The following is a 21,351-nucleotide window of genomic DNA, read 5'->3' on the forward strand; positions in this document are numbered from 1 at the left end:
TTCCATACTTCCAACTTTCAAAGCGTAATTGCACCACGGTGGAGAGCATTTCTGCAGTTGTTTCGCTCTGTTCGCACTCCTTCGATTGTCCGTGTAAAAAGACTTGATTCATTCTCCCAGATGCCTCTGAGCTGAGCCTCTGTTCAGATGTGTCTGCTGCACACAAATCCAGTAGCTCACACTTGTGAAGGCACCAGCAGTATACGCTCTCTACTTTCAGCTCATTTGCGGTGATGGTTGGATCCAGCCTCCCCTGTGTAACGTGCAACAGAAGGCGACAGCCTCACACTGTTTTCCAGGATAATTTAGGCAGAATTCAGGTGGAGTGTGCTGCGAGCTTGCTACGCTGCGGCTGCACTTGGCCTTGTTGTGATAGATAACAGCTCCGACTACGACTCCAATCACGTAACTGTTGTCCATGATATGCACATAATGCACTGCTGGCACACAACGCATATCTGCATGTGCTCAAGGATGAGTGATTGTTCCCTCAGCTGCTGTTCAGCACCTGAGGGAACATCGACTGTAACATCCAGGGCCCGGTTCACAGTTTTTATTGGGTAATCTTGTCTTGCCGAAGCTGATGATGATTATCTGGCTCAGTGAGGGATTTTATAATGAAGGTAAATGTCCTTGACTTTAAGGTGAAGTACGTGGGTGTTCTATCAGGCAAACAGCTTTCAAAATTTCTAATGAAGCTGTGATCTACGCTCGTGCCTTTCCTGCTCAAAAATGAATAGTTGTGTTCTGAACTGTTGAATTTCACTTGTAAACACTCTAGATGGATGAATAGACGGATGGTTTATAGCATTCGACCGTCTCTTTGTCGAGATCAACTGGGTTAAGATGATTTTTCAAACTAATCAAACTCTCTTTTCAGGCTGCTGTTGCTTTGCTAAAGTGGAAGCGGCCGGTCTGAGTCAGAGGTGAAGAGTGCTAGATCGAAGTCCTCCCAGACAGCAGGGGGCAGCGGCAGGCATGCACGAGTCCGCCTCGGATGGCAAAATGGCCAAACAGGTGAGTCTGTGAACTGCAATTACTACATGTTGACATGAAACTGAAGATGAATGCCACTCTTAAGGCATGTAATAAGATTAAATATCTTTTCAGCCATTTTATTTGTTTGCGCAACAGTTCAATTAAACTCGGGATGTGTTCCTGGGAACATTGTGCACGTCACTCTTTACCTCCAACTTGTGAGATTCATACAGATTACACAATATTGAGGTAGAATTGCTTATAAAACTACAGTACTCACTAAATGTTTACTGTTGGTGTTCCCACGAGAAATCTCATCAATTGCTGTATGTGAGGGTCCAAACTTGGTGTCCCTATTAATGAATTTGCATAGAATTAAAGAATTGGCATATAATGTAATAAATTGGATTTCACTTACATAGCGCTTTTCTTTTGCTTGAGCAGTCCCAAAATGCTTCATGTTGTTAATCACATTCACAGACGCATTCACACAGCAATGGAGGTGGCTGCAATGCAAGGCGCTCAGTCCATCCAGTGGGAGCAGTTTCTTGCTCAAGGACACTTTTATATATAGACAGATAAGGAATCGAACCTGCAACCTTCCCATTTAAAGACGACTCGCTCTACAAACCAAGCCTCAGCCTTCCAATAGTGACCAATATTGTAAAAACTTGCCAATAATGTAATAAGATACTTGAACCTATCAAAATGTATTTATAGATATTTATTTATAGTTATAACATTATTGATGTTGCATTAAAAAATATCTTTGGAAAATTTAATAAATGAAGCCAATAATGTGTATGTATGTATATATATATATATATATATATATATATATATATATATTGTTTTTGTAGATTTTGTAAAGTTAGGCATTGTTGATCGATTAGTTAAGAACTCTCAATTATTGTTCTATATTACATTATTGTATTTATTACATCTAAAACAGCCAAAATTATTACGTTACTGTTACATTTGTTGCTATAATAATCTAGGAACAGATTACAGTGATGTTTTTCCGTCTCGGAGCAAAGAAAGAAAAAAACGTTGCATGACTAATATGTTTGGTCGTGGCTTCAAATCTGAGGTCTAACATCAGAAAGTGAGACAAGTTGATGGACAGATGGTCACTAATCCTTAGAATAAAATACCAGCCTATTTTAACAATGTCAGACATTTGACAACCGCTGCCTCAATAACAGATGCTGAACCCATATAAACATTAACCGTGAACTCTGTGGTTGTCTTTGTGTATTGACTTTGTGAAGGCACAAGCAGAATATGTGGACCACCCTCTGGGTGACATTACTGTTAAATTCTTCATAGCAGTCCTCACATCCAAATGACTGAAGTTAGTATAATCCAGGTTAAATGACTGAATAGGAATGCTAAGGTCATGCAGTCTGTAGAAGCTTTTGCCAAGGTGTGTAAAATAAACCAGTCACAGTGCAGGTTAAGCATGGATTTAAAAAAAATACCCCCCGGGTTTCTCCTTCGGAACCAGAAGGAAAAATAAAAAATGCTAAACTGTTATGATGTCCAATATGTTTATGTCAACGAACTCACGTTAGGCCCTGAACAGTATATGTTTAATTTTCTATAGATCGAGAGCTGATTTGTTTATTTCACTCTCCTTAATGTCTGTGAAGTATTCTTGGGCACGCTCAACCATTGACCACTACTACCAATTGGCGCTGGCGAGCGGTGGCGCCGCCATCTTGGCCCGGTCGTCCGCCCGCTCAGTCTAATCTGCTTGGCAGGAGCAATGACGTGTCAGCGACTTTAATCAATCAGAACTCGATGAATACTGAACTGGTTTTCTTTCCTGTAAACATCCTACATGTAGTTCTGATACAGGACACATGGTGTGGGGTATTTTGATCTTCAGAGTGGACTAAACAATAATACAATGTTCTGATTTGTGATCTATGATAGGTCATTTATAAAACACACACACACACACAGACACACAAATATATGAAGCAGATTGTGTACTACTCAGCCATTTTAATAAGTTGAAAAAATTATATGAAAACATTATAAACCCATACATAAGATAACACAATAGACAATAAAAAAAAAATCAATATTTTGTTCTGATCGATTAATTTAACTTAATTCATTTCGGGCATCCGGCATTTCACATGTGTACAATCACATACTTACCAATATCCATATAGTCTGTATAACATACAAATACATCTATATACAGCCTATGATGATAATATAAATAAATGATACCTTATGAAAATATATTCAGAGAAAATAGATAATCTATATTTAAGTATACCCACACACATATAAACGTACAGCCACATGTACATACCTCATATATGTAATTAACATGTCTGAAATGGGGCAGGAAGAAATAAAACTTATCAAATACTCCATAGTTCTACTTTATAAATATCTTTCTGTATTAAAAATTTATGTATATGGCACGCACGGACGCACGCACGCACACAGTATATAGAGGTAAGTAGTTCACCTGCCCTGTGGTTGGCAATAGAATATTTACATTCATGAATGCTAATAGCCTATTGATGATACACCTGTTCTTTAGAGGTGAAGAGGAAGATGAAGATGGAGGACAAACTCATCCAGTTTAAAATGTTCCCTGCAAACCACAGAGAACTCACTCAGTGAACCCTTCCTCCTCAAAGCCACCTCCCTCTTCTTCCTCAAATATTTGTCTTTGGGAAACCTTCAAAATGAAAATAGGAGTTTTGAGAGTCAAAACCAAAACCTTTTAAAAAGGAGATTAAGCTCATTTTCTCCTTCTTTGCTATTTTCTTCCTTCAAATTGTTTCAAACTTTCTTCAACAAAACTCCTATTTTGATGCATAAATGTTGATAATAAACCAAAGCCGTTGAAACTGTAAGTGAACTTGTTTCAATCTATTCTACAGTCAGATGTTGTCAGTGTTTCTCAGTCAGTGAGGAGACGACATGAGAGGAATCTTACGGTTAGGCCGTAGGCCTAAATCTAGCAGTGGGGGTATGTGGCAGAGAGGTGATTCAGCCCCTGATAGGACTCAGGTGTGCTGCCTCACCTCTCTGCCCATTAAGGAGGAGCCGCCCGGACACACAGGGGACATTGGATGGTAATGCAGCGGATAGACTGTGGAACAAGTCGTTTCACCAACTGTTGCCCACAATTGACGAGAGGTTTCTGTAATGCTCTGGTTTTCTAAGTTTAACTGCAGGAAGAAGATTATTGGGGAGTCAGACATCTGTCCTATTCACACTTAAATCCTTCAGATTCATCAGAATGTTTTTGGATTGTGGAGAGGAAGCTATAGTACCTGGAGAGCCCTTCAGAGTCTGAGAAAGAAATGACCCAAAAAGCTTCACTGCGCTTAAAAAGGTGTATACTTGAGTAGGATGGTGAGTTTAAATGAATCCCAACTGGTGCTGAGTAGTCAAGAGTGTGCCTAGAACATCTCCCCACACCTGGTTCAATTTCCATCATCTTGAACTATTTAAGGGTAGAAATCATTTTAGGTTTTTAACAGTGAAACATAGAAATGCTTTATCAGTTTTAGTAACTTTAGCAATTTGATCTTTTTACTCCATTTAGCAGTTTAGCATTTTTGTTTTGGCTGTTTTATCTTCTTTTAACACTTTTCAGCTGGTTTAGTAATATTGGCAGCCATTGGTACAATATTTGTTGTTTGAGTTTTATAAGTTAGTTCCTGCCATTTATACAGTTTTAGCTGATTTAGCTTTATTTTTTCGCCAGTTTTAGCTATTTAGACTATTTGAGGGGTTTTAGCTTTTTCAACTAACGCTAGCCCCTTTGGATATTTAGATTTAGGTGTTTTCTTTTCTTTCTTTTTTTGCTGTTTCAGCTGGTTTTAGTAGTTTTAGTTATTTAAACTGTTTAGTAGTTTTATAATTTGTTTTGCTAACTTTAGTACTTTTAGCTGTTTAGACCATTTTTTATATATTTTTTAAGCAATTTATTTGCCATTCGAACTGTTTTAGCCTTTTTAAAATAGTTTTAGTAAGTTTTTTTCATTTATACAGCTTTAGTTAATTGGTCCATCTTTGCCATTTACTAATTTCATTGTGTTATTTGAGAATTTATCTCCACATATTAAAAATATAAGTAAACTTTTATCATGGACAGAAAACGTTGAATAAATCTATTTTGCAAGGTCTGTTATGTAAGACCTAGACTGGACCCTTAAAAGTATGGTGCACTCAAGTAATTCAAGACAACGAAAATAAAAATACAAAGTGTGACAGAAAAGGCGAGAAACGAGAGAATATTTCTCAGTGTTGCAACAGTCCTGCCAGCTTTCAAATGGCTTTTATTTTATTTTTGATTTCTCTCTTGTCATGCTTGGTTTTCCTCTCCAGCTGTGTGTCGCAGTATTTCACGTTCAGCTCATTGTGCACATGGTAGCATTACTAGCTTGGTGTTTAGCGATTGCTCCATGTGTATTTTCAGGATGATGGATGACTGAACAAATCGTCTTGCTTGTTGTGTTTCTGTGTAAAGGACCACAACTCCAAGCTCATGGACGAACACAGAGAAACAGACGACATGTCTGAGAAGACGTCGCCCAACAAGAACCCCAAATCTCCCCAGAAAGGCTCCAAACGGCTCAAGACGGCCCCCTTCAAAGTCACCCTGCTGGATTCCTCCGAGTTCGAAGGAGAAGTCGAGGTAAGACAATTTGCATTAACACGTTTTCTGGAATTAAGCTTAACATGCTTCAAGCCAACGGCTGTAGAAATGAAAAGCATCTTTGGTTTTTCCACTTCTTTGTTGTTATTTTCCTCTGTGCTGAACAGCGCTGCACACGGCGGATAAAAAGGGGCAAAGAGAATAAAAGCGAGGGTGCCACGCTGAGCGCGCACCAGGGGGCGAAGCCAAAGAAATGTTACAGTTTTCTGTAATACACACAGCAATATGGAAGTCTTTATTCCACACAAAGCTGTCTGTTGTCATTACCTCAGCGGTGTGAAATAGGACTTTTCCCACTCGCTGGGTAAGCAGACGGAAGGTGTGCATAAGCAAGGAGAGGCCAGATCTATGGAGGTTCATTTCCTGAGATAAATGCGCGGCATCAAGTCGAAGGTTCGGGAGGTTTTTATGACTCGCAGCAGCGTAAAACCGCCGAGAGAACAGGTCTATCGCCTTCCTCTGAAATATCTCAGCAGGATTGTGGAGGGAAGGATTTATATCCTATTACTCCACTATGGGGACCATGACTATGACTATTGACTGCGCGGCAATATTTCAAGCTGCTTTTGGTTAACTTTCCTCTCAGCTTAGAGGTACACAGCTGAATTCAGGACTTGATAAGTCTGTCTGGAAGTGTGGAAAACGTGTCGCGGCCACTGAATTGATCAAAAAAAAAAAGAAAAGCTACTGCCACTGAAATACATCAGCTTTTTACTCATTTAATCAGATTTAAATGTAATTACCTTCACCTGGAAATTATCTCTCCTCTTTGTATTCTTTGAGTGATTCATGTGGTTTGTGTAGTGGTTAACCCAATCGCCTCACAGTGGGAAAAACCCTGGTTCGAGTTTGAACCCTTTTGAAGGCCCTTTTCTCTGCATGTTCTACCTGTGTGTTCCTGGATTTTCTCCGGGTACTCTGCTTTCCACCAAACGATACAAAAACATGTATTTGAGGTTAATTGAACACGATCAATTACCAATCAAAAACCAAATAAATAAATGAGTAAGCTGTCGTCAGTCGGGAAGCAAAACGCAGGACTCGGCTTTGTACTTGAGGACTGTAGCATTTATTTGCCAGCAGCTTCCTGCACGACAATACATCTACTGCTACTTATGCCTAAAGTAAGCCTGCTCCGATTGCCCGCTCCTCTCACTCTTTTCCTCAATCAATTGGACACACATGCTGGCTCACTCAACCATGCTCACAGCATCCCTTAAAGGGGCCACACACTCTGAAAACAACAGGTTATTAGTGACTGTTTCTTAACATCTAAGTATGGTAACCCTAACACTGAACCCAGCTGAAAGGTAGCATTTGTCTTTCAATATGGCACCATTAAACATACAGTAAATCACATTACCCCTGTGTCATGTGGTAGCGGTCTATAAGTGGCCAATAGGTCATCGCTCGGGCTCCGCCCACTTATCTATATGTTCTTCGACGGGGATTTATTTCTCTCCAGAAAACCAGAATTGAACAGAGTTTAGCTTCTTTGAAATGTTGACGTCCAGTATATACACTATGTGCAGATTTTATCGTGGCATTATAAATGCAATTTTTCACAACGCACACTCATGATTGGTCCCTTTTCTCCTATATAAGCCTTCTGCAAAGGCCACTAACTGGGTGTTGAGAAATCTATAGTTATTACACGATTGCAAGCCAGGTGCAACCAAGTAGAAAATAGAAGAGCAGTGTTATTATGAACCACCCAGGAGGGTACTTATACACGAGTGCGTGAAACTTTTAGTTGAGGAAGTAGCTTTTTATGTGTGCGCGCACTTGAGAAAACGTTCCAAAGTACATTAAGGTGTTTTTTCACGCTACAACAATGGCATTACCGTTCAGGAACCTTTTGTGTCTTAAGTGCTCTTCCCGGGCACTCTCGCCGCATTGACACTGGAGGATGCACAAAAGCAACCTTCTCGCTCTTTTGTAAATTGTGGTTCTGCTGGAGATTGAAGCTCCAAGTCAGGGATGGGCTTGTTTCTGCTTCCTGTGTATAATTGCCGGGGTTGAACTCCACGCCCGCCATGTGTGAACCCTCTCCGCTTCCTTCCAGGAGGTGGTAATAACAGCGTTGCATGGACGCACTCTGCGCTGTGGGAGCGCTCTCCCCTGGAGGAGGTGCAGAAAACACAGATTAATTAAGTCCCTTCATGTCATGGATGCGAGGCAGAGTCCTCCTCCTGGGAAGAGCTTGGCACCCCTTCACCCAGTCCTGTCACCCGGCCCACCTCCCCCATCCTGCATGGTCGACGTGGAGCTGAGTGTTGTGTTGGTTATGTTTGTCTTACCCTGCTGGGATTGCGTTAGAGTTTTTTCTGAAGTGCTTTCAAGTGAGATCGTTATGTTGCATTGGGACACTTGGGAACTAATCTCCTCCATGTTCGTCTGCTAACTGATGGTACGTGTCCACTTGGTCATTTTTTTGAAATATAGAAACGCATTGCTTCTGAAAATTGCTCGCTTGGTGGGCGCGTCACTTGGGGGCGACTCGGGGGTGTCGAGGGAAAAAAAAGGAGGCTTGTCAATAGCAACACTTTTGGACCGGACCGGACAGTGCGTGCCGTGTATCTACGCACTGCAGTGTGCTGCACACACTCACTCCAGCTCGCTAAGGACTTTATCAGTCATACTTTAATCACGTGTAGCGTGTAGTGTGGCTAGTGTGTAAGCCCTGAAACTCTTTAGCGTGGAGCGCGGCTCGAGTTATGTGTTGCATCTGACTCTACAAATGTGTCACTGAGGGCTGTCTGCTCCTGGAGTTGGCGGCTCAGTCACAAACTTTCCTCTCTTATTACGAAAACTGTTGAGCGAAAAGCATTTCTGGAAACGTTTGAGTCGAGAAATAAGCTGTTCAGATGCAGAATCTGTCCTCGTTTTGGTTCCGCTGCTACTAGTTTAGATGTTTTACAAAAGTTTTGTGACACGTGGGAACTCAGCTCTCTCTATTCAAACGTTATACTAATGAGCTGGAGGCACCTCCGGGGCAACACACCACAGCACACCCAGCATGCACCGCGGTGCATTTCACATAGGCAAGGAATGAGATGTGGGAAATTGACGGATCTAGTGGACACGTACTATGACAATCGGATCTGATAGACATGCATATCATTTTTTTATGTTTGCCTTCATAAATATAGTAAAACCTCTGATGGAGGGGAGCCCTAAAATCCAAGGGCAAGTGTCCCCTGAAGACAGGTGTCCTCAGGTCACAAGGACAAATTGTAGGACCAGTTGATATTGAACAAACCAAACACCAAATATGTTATGGTTATTTAAAAGCACATAACTGAACCAATACAAAGATGTATACAATATAAATACATATATACACATGTATATAAGATGTATACAAGATAATTATTAAATAAGATTTAATTTACTTCAAGGACCACATATAGTCCAATTTCATCCTGAGTGGACCAGACTGGTAAAATATTGCTATAATAACTTTTAAATTTGCACTTAAGTTTTTCTTTGTTGTGGTCACAGTGGATGCAATGAAATTGTCTATATTTTTGCAAGATCAAACAGTTAGTACTGAAAGTTATTACAGTCTCAACATAAAGTACATTTTAATGAAACATTCTGGTGCAAAATACAATGAAATGTCAAAGAAATCCTATATAACCACCTTGCTTGGTGGGACCAGATTGGAGTTGTCAAAATCGTCACCCACCCTGTGCACTAGGCTCCGCTCCGTCACTCTGTGGTCGACTGCGCAGCCCAAATTTAATGACGGCGCAACCTGGACGTGTCCCCGTCTGAACAATCACAATTTAAAAGCAAATAAAGAGCCAGAGGCTCAGATCTCCTGAAGTGAAACATAAACTACTTTAGGAAAGGTGGAGAACGCCGAGCAGCAGAAGTGGAGATAGTTTCAGGATCGTTACGTTACAGAACGCACATGGAAGTGAACCCAGAGTGTAGTATGGATGCAATCGTGTGCGCAAGGGCGGTCAGCACACAGTCTGCGAACACGTAATGCGGAAATCATGAAGGGGCTGACGAAGAGGATCTTCACAGAGCAACACTGTGCTGTGGGGAAGCTGCGATAATTCAGATCTCAAAACTAATCTCCTGAAACCACAATGTCTGAATACTCCAATAATCTGGTCCAACCCAAGTATTTTGGCCGTTTCAGTGCCGCTCAGCTTGAAATTTACCAGGAAAACCTGTCTATTGTCCACGTCAGGCAGGTTGTCGCTCATTTGAACAGTCCAATATGTGTCCGTGTACAGTGACGTGTTGGACCTGTACAGGGTCTAGGGAATAATGGGCCAGATCGGGAAAAAAACTCTTGTGAAGCTTTTTCTTCACAAACCCTGAACAGAGAAGGCTTATTTAAAGCACCAGACTCAAATCTACAAGACATTTCATTGTTCACACAATTTCACCAAAAGGAAATAGTTGAGTCCAATAAATACACATCATGACATGACCTGTCTTATGCAAGATGTTCTTCATATAGTCTGTGGGAGTTGTCGAGAGAAAATGTTTTAGGAGTTTATGCTAAGAGATTACTGTACAACATGCAGTGTGGTTTACTGAAAACATTTGCATGGTTTGACTCTTATTCATACATCTAAAAAGATCAATCCAGCTCAATGTTAAGCAGAGGAGTTGCTGTTATTGTGCTGAGAAACATTTTCTCAGCTGACCCCCATGACTTTCATTTGTGGACTTTATTCTAGTATATTTTCTATGCTCTACCCCTTCTTGCAATCTTTTCAGTTGCTCTTCTTTTTCCCCTTTGACGTTGTGACAGAACATCCGCAATATTGTACATTTAATGTTTTTGTGCCAATTTTCTCTGCTAGAAAACCTTCTCTAAGGCGTCACACTTCATCCTCCATCCAGTCACTGATGCAAGCAAACAAACAAACGTAGAAACAAATGATGTTTCTAGCCGATGGCCCTTGTGTAAACAGAGTCTCATTTGAATCCTCCTGTTTGCATGGTGTAATGTTCAGTAAGTAAATAATTTTATTTCAAACCTGCACACAATACACCTTACCTATCATAACACAACAAGTGCATGGTTTGAAAAGGGAATGGATGAAGCAAATGCTTGTACAATTCCAATCCCTACACATGTTGTGAGTGGTCCTGGACTTGAGACCAAATTTTCAAGGTCTAGGTCTCGACTTGGTCTCGGCCCCTTAAAGTCTTGGTCTTCTCTTGCTGTAGGGATGTTCTGAGATAGTTCTTGACTTAGTCTGGACCCTTTAAAATCTTGGTCTTGGTATGTTCTTATCTTGCACTTGACTCAGTTTCAGCTACTTAAAGTCTTGGTCTTGTCCAGGTCTTGGGATGCTCTGGTTTTGTTCTTTACTCGGTCTCGGATTAGCTGGTCTTGACCACAACACGAGCTTTGTGTTGTTTCATTCATCAAAATGTATGCAAACTGAAAGTGATTTTGAACTCTTTATACAGGATCTTAGTTAATCAGGCCTATAGACTGAATCACCTTATTAAAACTATGTAAATTAGTGTTTTTAATTCTCCCTGTGATACCATAGAGTCCACTCCGGCTGTACGAAAACAGCAGTTTCACTGTTGTGGTCTCAACAGTGACATTGATGTGATAAGACCGGCCCTCCTTTGTGTTGCTATACCAGAATGACAAAGAAGCTGAAAGGGGGGAAAAAAAATCTTTTTCTAGCCTTGGCCTTCAGATATTAAGAAACAAGACAGCAGAGGGATAATACTGCATCTGTTTCCCTGGCAACAACTTGCTCTGCCTCCCTGTCACCTCACAAAGTAGGCTCAAGGGGAGGAGGTACCATGTGCGAGGGAAGAAATCTGTATGTGTGGTTGAGTGTGAGATCTGAGCATCAACGTGCTTTTGCTTTGTTCTATATTTAAACTGTGGCATCCGAGCCCCGTGCATATATTAACTAGGGTGCTTTAATATTATATATCCTTGTAACGGCTCAATGACATCCCTAGAGCTTCTTTGTAGAGGTCAAAACCTAAAGCAGGAAACGCATGTATGAACATCTTTGGCCATTTGGGGTTAGAACCACTAACATTGATTTCATCACTGAGCCACTATTTAATCATGTTCTTCTAGTGGCAATGCTAATATGTGGCTCCATCAGTTTTGTTCATAACTATCTATCTCATTAACTAATTGAACATTTGTCACAAGACATTGTACAGTACGCATACCGCAGTGCATACACGGCTCAACATGAGGCTTCAGGGCATGTAGTACATATGTCAGGTCTTTAGGAGCGCTGTAACTCTGAGTTCTGTAGGTCTATACCCTGTTCCTCCTGCTGCTGGCATCAGTAGCTTCTGCAGCTCGACCAGACATTGTGGTCCGTGATTGTTGTGGTTATTTGATGACATTGCGGACCGCGGTGGGGGGGAGAGGGGGGCCATTACGTGGATTACGTCATCTTTTTTCCTCAGATGATCGTCTTTACCGTCCACACCTCGGGGTATGAACGGAACACACCGGGGTTTTACAATATCCCCACTCTTGCACCCGTGTTAAAAAAAAAACTGTTTTCGCGCTTCTAATACCCAGCCTCATGTGGATGATTGGCTAAAACCGGCTCGTTTACGTGAACCGGTGTTCTCATGTGGACGGCCCCAGAGGCTGTTCGGAGGCGACTCATGGCAATGCATAACCTATAACCTTCACATATCGTTTGCGTACGGGGTATGAATTAGGCTTAATGGCATTTAGTAAGTTCTCATTTCGGTACTCTGTATTAGCAAGAAGCTAAAGGTTAGTAAGCACAATCGAAGTTGTCTTTTAAGGAAGTGTTGTTAGTGCATCCCTAATTCTAACAGGACAGAATTGTAATTTATTTATAAACATTAACATTTGTTTTTCCTGTACTGCCACCAGTCTTCAGCTCTTGTACATACTGTTACTAGTTTTCAGCTGATGGCCTCCTAATTGGTTTAATGTTGCCTGTTGGAAAATTAGCATGGTGAATCATCAGGTGAACAAAAACAGGTCTGATTACAGCTGTTATTTAACAAAATAATGCCTGTTCATCTGCTGGTTAGGAATATTTTCAGTAAGCACTGATGTAGTTCTCAGTAATGAGACAGATTTTTAGTTCATCACCATTCCTGCCTCGGCTTTGCGACTATAGTGAATGAACCTTTACCGTATCCTACATGCTCCTGAAGTTTAGATAACCATTCTCACAAATTTCTCTTTCACTGGAGCAAACCAAAATCATCAAATCCAAATATGAGACATTATTGAAGCGACTTGGATCACAGGTCTTATTCTGGTAGCATCAGCTCCTCCTTCTACCCTGCCTGTGATTGGCTTGACATGAGCTCTGCATTCACAGCCCCTCTGAAGCTCAGTGAGCAGTCTCTCTGCTGGAAGAAAACGTCATTGTTGCCATCTCTTCCAAGGCGAACTCAGTGTTTAATGGTTGCCATTGATTCATCAATCTGCTCAGTGAAATGATGAATGCTAATTGTTAACATGGTACAAAAATAACTATTCACTGATTGATCGCTGCACCGCGGGTGACACATGAGGAACACAAAAGAGACGGTTAACAATGAGACCGTGTGATTATCGTTGATCATGGTAGCAGGCTCTCGATGGGATTAGTAAATACTGATTCTGCTGATATATTTTTTTCCCCTCTTTGTCTGGAAGTATTGAACTCTTATCAAAAATAACAAAGCTTACCAGCAGACTACATTTATTTCCCTCTGGTTGGAGTGTTAGCTAACTTCTCAACCTGTTTGCACATTAGTCATGTCCCTAATACTTGTTTGTTTACGCAGAATCTAACAAGCATTCAGCCAGGTGTAGTAAGGTGTGATGCCTCGGTCTTCTTTCTTATCTGATACCAAAAGCATATCTAGTATTGCCGATGCTGATACAGTACCAATACAATGCTGATATGATCCCAATACAATTCAGCTATGATGCAGATACAATCCCAGTATGATGGAGACAAGGTGCTGATATTATATAGATATAGTGTTGATACAATCCGCTACAACATTGATCCGATCTGGATTGGATGACGTTGCGACCTGGGTCGGACTTTATGATCGGGATCGGACGGCCTTACCATCTGGATCAAACGACGTTACCATCTCGACTGCACAATAACACAAACTTGGTTTCGACAACAATCCAATTATATGACATGATGCTGATTCAATACCAATGCAATGCCGTTACCATGCCAATACAGTACCTTGTGGATTAATATTGATAGGTTGCTGTTACAATACTGATACAAACTGAAAGTAATTGTACTAATAGCATGAAACAGTAATTGCTTTAAAGTTTGCAGAATAAACACATTTAGACAGAAATATTAACCGTACAGGAATTTAGACCGTAAGTCTCAAAACAGACGTAGTGTTGAAAGTTAAATTCAGTTCAAAGTACAAATGTAAGAAGACAATCCTGAAGGAAAAACACTGTGGTGACTGTGTTATCTCTTCTCAATTCATGTGTAATGTTTGCTTGGATGAGTGATTACGTCCCTGATTATATTATCATAATCAGGGAAAATTTTCAGACCTTATTATTCTGACACCATAATTTATTTCATTATACAATTGAATGGGATGTAAACGAGCGGGAGAATTATTACAATGAATGAAATAGGGCAAAGACTACTAATTTAATAATCCTTGAAACAGAGTGAATTGTAAACTAAATCTCGGACGATTTATCCTTCCCTGAGAGCAAGGGTCTGCAACCTTCATGAATAAAGCTGCTTTTGCTACTATTCAACAGCCACAAACCCCATTTAACCTCTTCTCATAAGTTCTGTATTTATTTATCTATTTATTTATTTATTTATGGGAGAACCCCTTGAGATGTAACATCTTGGTTGTGAGCTGGTCCTACAACAAGCATCTCGAAGAAAAGAATAATAAAATTGGAAGAAAAAAAGCAAAGTGGGAAAACGACAAAAACAACAACATTCAAAACACACATGCATACAGGACCGAAGCTTTCAGCAATTGTGCAGCCCTTCATACCGACTTTAGGATTTGGTAGCAAGAAATATAAATTCCCATGTGCTAGTCGGAGCCTTATCGTAGGATGGAAGCAAGAAACAATAGAAAGTCAAAAGTATAATCGTAGAAAAGTTGCAGAGGCAATAGAAATGGATATTGTTACCATCATCAGCTTGCCCATTATGTTTATATAAAACCAGCAACAGTAAAAGTTTGCAACATGCTTTCTTAAATTGATTGAGGGATGTAATAGAGCTTATTGAGCAAGGCAGTTTAGTCCAATTCTCTCACTTTAAATGCTCTAGAGCCAATTTCTTTTTTAAACTTAGGAACATTAAAAAATCAGATGTTCAATATGTTGGAGATTGTAGGTGGACGAAAGTGGAATTAGAAACTCTTTTAAGTAAGATGGGTATTTAAGATAGTGGCATTTGAATATAAACTGGAGCCAATTCAAGTGTCTTCTAGCAGTAAGTGTATTACCGTGTCTAATTTTGCTGTTAAGATTGGATCTTTTGTTGCCGTTCATAACTGCAGTATCGAACAATCGGAATTTCATTACACCTGTAACTTTTTTTGCCCTTATGCCTTTCATATTTTTACTATTTTAACATTTTTAACTGTCTGAACAGTGCGTTTTAATTTTTTTTAGCTGTTTCAACAATCTTAGCTGTTTTGACACTTTTAGACATTTCTACAGTTTTTTTTCTTTAAACTATTTCTGGTGGTTTTATCCATCTTAGCCATTTTTTGTAGTATTGGCAATTTTTTCCATTTTACCTTTTGAAACTGTTTCAGTTGATTTAATAATTTTTTGTTTTGTATTCTTAAAATGTATTGATGTATATCTTTTATCGGCCAAAACATAAGAGTTTAAAATTGAGTCTCATGTGCGTATTAAATATAAATCTGATTAAAGATGTCTATTTACATGTATTTTTGCGAAGGCTTCCGGGAGCTGAGGGTTTCAGAACCATACCCATTCAACATTGTGACCATGAGAAGGGTCCTTCAGCTCTGCAAGTGAAAACATTTCCATCTGAATGCAGCTGTTGGCTTGTGAAAAAAACAAACAACAAAAAACAGAATCTACATTGATAAACCTCTCCCCTTTCAATCTGAGAATATGAACTTGTCACTTGTGAATGTGAAAGAAAAATATTTCGGAGAAAGGCTCACCTTGGATGCCGTCAATAGCCGAGAAAAATCTCTGCCTGAACGGCAAAGACCAATCTTCCACTGCAATTCACAGTCCATTTTCACTGTCAAGTGCCTAGTGCATGCTGACTTTGATACAACACCAAACGACTGAGCCGTTTTATCGCGCTCAGAGCCGGAGAACCATGAAGAGCCCAGCTGTCTAATAGGTTCTGATACTGTACTGGTGAGCCAGCTCTCACCTAATAAAACCAAACTGTAGTAGTAATAAGCTGTTATCCACATGTGGTCGCTCGGGAATACGTTCGGAGAACGGCTTTTCTCCTGACCTTTGATTCACCTCTGTGTCCTGTGTGCTTGTCCTCGCAGAAACACTCCAAAGGACAGACCCTGATGGACATGGTGTGCGAGCACCTCAACCTGCTGGAGAAGGACTACTTTGGACTGACCTTTGCCGACATGGACAGCCAGAAGGTCAGTAGTGAATTGTGTACCGCCGTAGCCTCGACGGACACTTCAGCACATAAACACCAGTGCTCGCCATCGGTATTCCTCTCGCTCGTCTGTGGGGTTGGCTCTCTCGGGAGGCACGCTATCCATCACACAAAGATGAATGGAAAATTTAAATTTCCTTGCACAGAGTCGGGACAAAGGCAGTTGAATGTCTTTCGCAGTCGGAATAGAGATGGAGAGAGGGAGAGAAAAAAGAAGCCTCGTCTACTATTTGTTAAATGCGTCTGTGAAATTTAGAGAGATTTTTCTCGGAGGCAAATCAGCTCTGGAGGCAGAAATAATTTCAAACCTCCGTAGACCAAAGCTAAGAGCCAGAGTTCAGGAAAATCTGAAGCGCTGAAGAGAAAAGTTTAGACTTCTGTGACTACTTTTTTTTTTTTAACAACTGAGCACTGCAGAGAAGACAAGATACCTTTCCAGCTTTCCTTTAGCTTGTAGCTAAAATACTTTTTTTTTTTCTGCTCGGGTCATTCAGGCTAATTAGCTAATCTAAAAGCTCAGGATGGCTAAAATGCATTTTTGTAATGAAGTTGTTGACGGGTAATAAGGGGAATGAAATCTTCCTGTCTCCAGAGGTCAAGGCATGAATGAGGTTATTTGCAGAAGTGTTCTGCTTGTACTCCCTCTCGCTTCAGATCCAGATGTAGGTTGTTGCATAGGAAGTTTGTTCGGACATCTTGAATACGGGAATATTAGCATCTCAAAGCTAGCAAGTGAAACAAACACAGCATACCTAATTAGATACCTGACAGTGGTAATATACAATCAATAAAATGCAATGTACAGTGACTAGCAAACTAGCATTAGCTACAATTAGCTTAGCTTAACATGTTATTCAGTTTGTGTCTTCTCGTCTTCAGCTTGATCCTGCTGTATATTACCCAAACTCTACAGGTGTAAAGGCCCCTCCATGCTTTCCGCGTCCACGTGTGCGCAGAATACGCGTGACGTCAAAATCGTCATCTGTCCCTGTGCGCTAGGGTCCCCGTTGACCCCTCTGCGGTCGACCGCACGACCTGTGTGCAACGATTGTGCATGCGCCAAACCAACACAGCGTCCTTGTCGACAGGAATGCGTGGACCAATGCGCATGCATGGTGTACGTGCTGACGTGAACCCAGAAGTTGAGCATGGACACAATCGTGTGCGCACCTGCGGGCTTGGAGGGGCCTTAAGGAATGCTTAATTCTTACTCAAGCACAGCTATTGTTACAGCGCTCCTCAAAAACTACTTGCAGTATCATTTATTCATTCATTTTCTTCCACTTATCCGGGGCCGGGTCGCGGGGGCAGCAGTCTAAGCAAGGAAGCCCAGACTTCCCTCGCCCCAGACACTTCCTCCAGCTCTTCCGGTGGGACCCCAAGGCATTCCCAGGCCAGCCGAAAGACATAGTCTCTCCAGCGTGTCCTAGGTTTGCCCCGAGGCCTCCTACCGGAGGGACATGCCCGGAACACCTCCCGAGGGAGGCGTCCAGGGGGCATCCGCAGTATCATTTATTTAATCTTTATTATATTTCTTTTTGTTACTTATTTGATATGATGCAAACACTTTAAAAGAACACACGACAGCACTGGCTCCGATAATATATGGGTGACCATGTATTTTGCAGAAATTAAGGAGGTAACATCTGACATAGGCTTTTTCTTTCTTTCTCCATTAAGTAAGAACTTATCATCCCGATTTGCATTGTTAAAATTCGGTCTAAATTGATAGCTTGATTTCCCCACAAGCTAAACATAATAGTTGCAAGTGAAAACACAGAATTTTGGGATTTTCGTTTCTTAAGAAAAGTTGAGTGTATGCATGGTAACATTTGGAAACCTATACAGTTTACACAACAATGGCAGGGGCCTAAGAAGTGTAGCATCAACATCAGCGTAGAAACAATGGCTATGTGTATTTGGACACCCAGTAACATGTGACAATGATGACATCTTTACTGACTGTATGGGAGGAAAACTATTCACCATATCACACATGAAATATAAGAAAACTTAAACGGATATAGTTGGAAAACCTCTTACCATTGTCTGACATTAGACACTGAAGTCTTGGAAGCTTATATCCCCGCAGTGGTCAAACAGTTTGCTTTGAATCAGGACTCTGTCTCCTTCCTCCTGATGATGCTGGCCAATTAGTCCTTCTTCTCATCATCTTTTTCACTGCTGACAGTGAAAACTTTGAGGCCACTGCTGCATGTGCGTTACCTATGGGTGCTGCATATGTAGCAAAATATTCCATTTGCTTAATTGGTCCAGTTACAATCTGATGCACTTATTGACTACAATGCAGATGAAAAAAATTGGATTTGTATTCCTATTGTGGGAGTTCTCAGTAGTGACTTTTACATTTGAAAGTAGAGAAGATGTTGTGAAATATACCGAAGTATTCCCTTATTACCTCCCCACTGGCAGTGGTATACTCGGTTGTAATAGAAAGTGATGGAAATGGAGAGGTGTCAAGATGAGTAGTGCTCAGGCGGTGTAATGGAAAAGCACAGACAGATTGATATTCTGTCCTCGACTGACCGAAAAATCCAGCCAAGTCCCGAAGTTGAAATGGCGAACTTGTTTTAAGACATCTTAAATGGTTCCTCGACAGCTGCGTGAGCAGTTACTGCAGACGGTGGAGTGAAGGACCCTTCACAACCTTTCAAACAAGCCTACGGCTCTGATGACACTCCAAGTCGTCGTTCCCACGTCGCCTTCGAGGCTCGTTTAATTGACAGCTGTGACGAGCAAATGAAGCGAAATCATTCCCAGATCCACCTGGACTCACTCCGACTCTGCAAAGCTGCTCCTTGCAGCATGGACGAGAGTTATTTAAAGGATGTGAAACTGCCCAAGGAGATCCTGCAGAGAGCTCTTTTACCACCAAGATGGATGTGAAGGAGTAGCTACAGATGCTCGCGCTCGCACTCGATAGACTCTTTGGCCTTTGTCCTATTGGACGACCCCAGCAGGGAGGCGGAGGAGAAGGTCTATTTGGCCATCTGTGTGACAGCATGTGTTGGGTGACTGTGGCACAGGTGGATCATCAGATCATCTAATTGTAGGGTTAGTTGTTTGATCCCAACTCTTCCTATATTTAGACTAAAGTGTCACAGAGTGAGACCATTAGAGTTTCTACTTGTTATAGCAAATAGCAGCTCTGGTGTCTGTGCGAGTGAAGATTTAAAGGTACCCGCTCATCCGAGTGTTCAGGGAAACTCAAGATGTCGGAAAAATGGAGCAGATTATGTAAATTACCAAAGCAATAATCTGCCTTGAACAACTTTAAAACCCTTTTTGTAGTCCATTTTTGGAAACTTGTAGTTCTTTCCCCCACCGTGCTGGACGTCACTGACTTGCTCCGCCGTCGCATTATTATGACGTCACTAAGTGAAAGTGTGGTCCGACTGCCACACCACCTTCGGCATCCACAGGGTTAAGGTAAAGTCCATAGATAAGGAGATAGGAGGGACTTTTCGGACGTACCCTGTGTGAAACCCTGAGCAGGGAGCGTCTCCATGACAACCGACGCTGATCTCCTTTGAGCTCTTCCACGAGGTGCCTCCCCCATCCCCTATGTATGGGACATGTTTTTGGGATTTATTCGAAAACGATTAGCTGTTAACATCCCAAAATCAAATCAATTGGTCCTTGGATGATGACAAATCATCCTTGAAGTTTTTTCATGCAATGCGGGTAAATTTTTTTGCGAAAGTTGGAAAAATACATACATTCAAGGCTCAAGGTTACTTTAATAGTACCCGTAGGTAGACTTGTTTTACAGATTTTTGTAATGCATTTGGCACGTCAAAACAAATAAAGACACACGATGAACCAGACAAGCAGATAATTGGTCGAGTGAAAACAAGACAGACAAGACAAGTGCTCAATGTACTTCTATTCACCAATAAATAATTAAGATTAGCTCAAAAATAGATAAAGAGAAACCACAATAAAACCTTACAGAGATAAAAAGCAGTCACTAACACCTAAGTGAAGCTGGCCTTCACCTCACGAAAAGTGAAAATAGTCCCAATCGTTTGTGCTGGTTTGTGCCGAAAAAATTATCGTTTGTGCAGCTTTGTGCTTCAGAGGACAATGATAATAAAAAGAATTCGGATTCTGAAAATAATTTACGATGGTCTGGCTGCTGCTCTGGGGATAATGAAGGCCTGCAATGGTTTCCATGCATGTCCTGGCAGAACCCAGATTCTTTGAGGCCATTTTGCTTTGAAGGAGGTTATTGTTGCTCTGTTTTGCTTTCAGAAGCTCAATTTTTGGGTCTTTGGTGGCTGCCTGAAGGTCAGAGACAGCCCCGTCTTTGAAAGCCTGTTTCTTTTTATTCAGGCACAATATGGCACCTTTTGTGACCCATGGTTTGCTATTAGGGTACACTTTAACACATTTCCATGGTATAATCATGTCCTTACAGAAGGTCACATAGGAGCCTGTGACACCAACAAGAGTGTCCAGGTCATCTCCACAGGACTGGGTGAAAATGTCCCAGTCTGTACAATAGAAACATTCCTGCAGGGAGAACTCCGAGTCCTCTGACCACATTTCAATATTGTTGGTCTTATCTTCTCCCGCTTTAAAAGGTTTGGTAGAAGGGCAGGAGATGCTCGTAGTGATGCTCAGCAGATCCCAAAGGAGGAAGAGGCAGGGATTTGTAGGTGTTTTTCTCTGATGAAGATCTAGCATTCTGTCCCGTCTGGTAGGACAGGACACATATTGGTAAAGGTTTTTCAGGGCAGATTTAAGGCAGACGTGGTTAAAATCACCCATTATAACGTTTGGGTCGTCGGGGAGAGCGACTGCAGCCTCTGCACTGCCTCTGTGATGGTGCTGCGGGCAGAGGTGGCGTGAGCCCTCAGGTGAATGTAGACCGTAGTAATAAAAAGTTTGAGGAATTCACGGGTGAGATTAAACGGTCACAGTGACTCTGATAAAAGTTCAATGTCTCTGGTGCAGATCTCGGCGTTCTCTGACAGTCACAGCGCTGCAGTAAGGTTTGTTCACCTACAA

At 41.3% G+C, this 21,351-nt stretch overlaps 1 protein-coding gene across 2 annotated transcripts in view; it reads left to right on the forward strand.

Annotated features, from left to right (window-relative positions):
* Positions 1 to 21,351, forward strand: part of LOC308108584 (band 4.1-like protein 1) — a 137,461-nt gene that overhangs the window by 71,993 nt on the left and 44,117 nt on the right. For both annotated transcript variants that reach the window (XM_080461669.1, XM_080461670.1), the window contains exons 2-4: positions 881 to 1,017; positions 5,489 to 5,656; positions 16,193 to 16,297. In XM_080461669.1, the coding sequence (XP_080317795.1) occupies positions 979 to 1,017; positions 5,489 to 5,656; positions 16,193 to 16,297 (312 nt within the window). In that variant the 5' untranslated portion in view covers positions 881 to 978. The remainder of the gene's footprint in view (positions 1 to 880; positions 1,018 to 5,488; positions 5,657 to 16,192; positions 16,298 to 21,351) is intronic.

This window comes from Lipophrys pholis (genome assembly GCF_963383615.2).
Source record: "Lipophrys pholis genome assembly, chromosome: 4".
NCBI lineage: Eukaryota > Metazoa > Chordata > Actinopteri > Blenniiformes > Blenniidae > Lipophrys > Lipophrys pholis.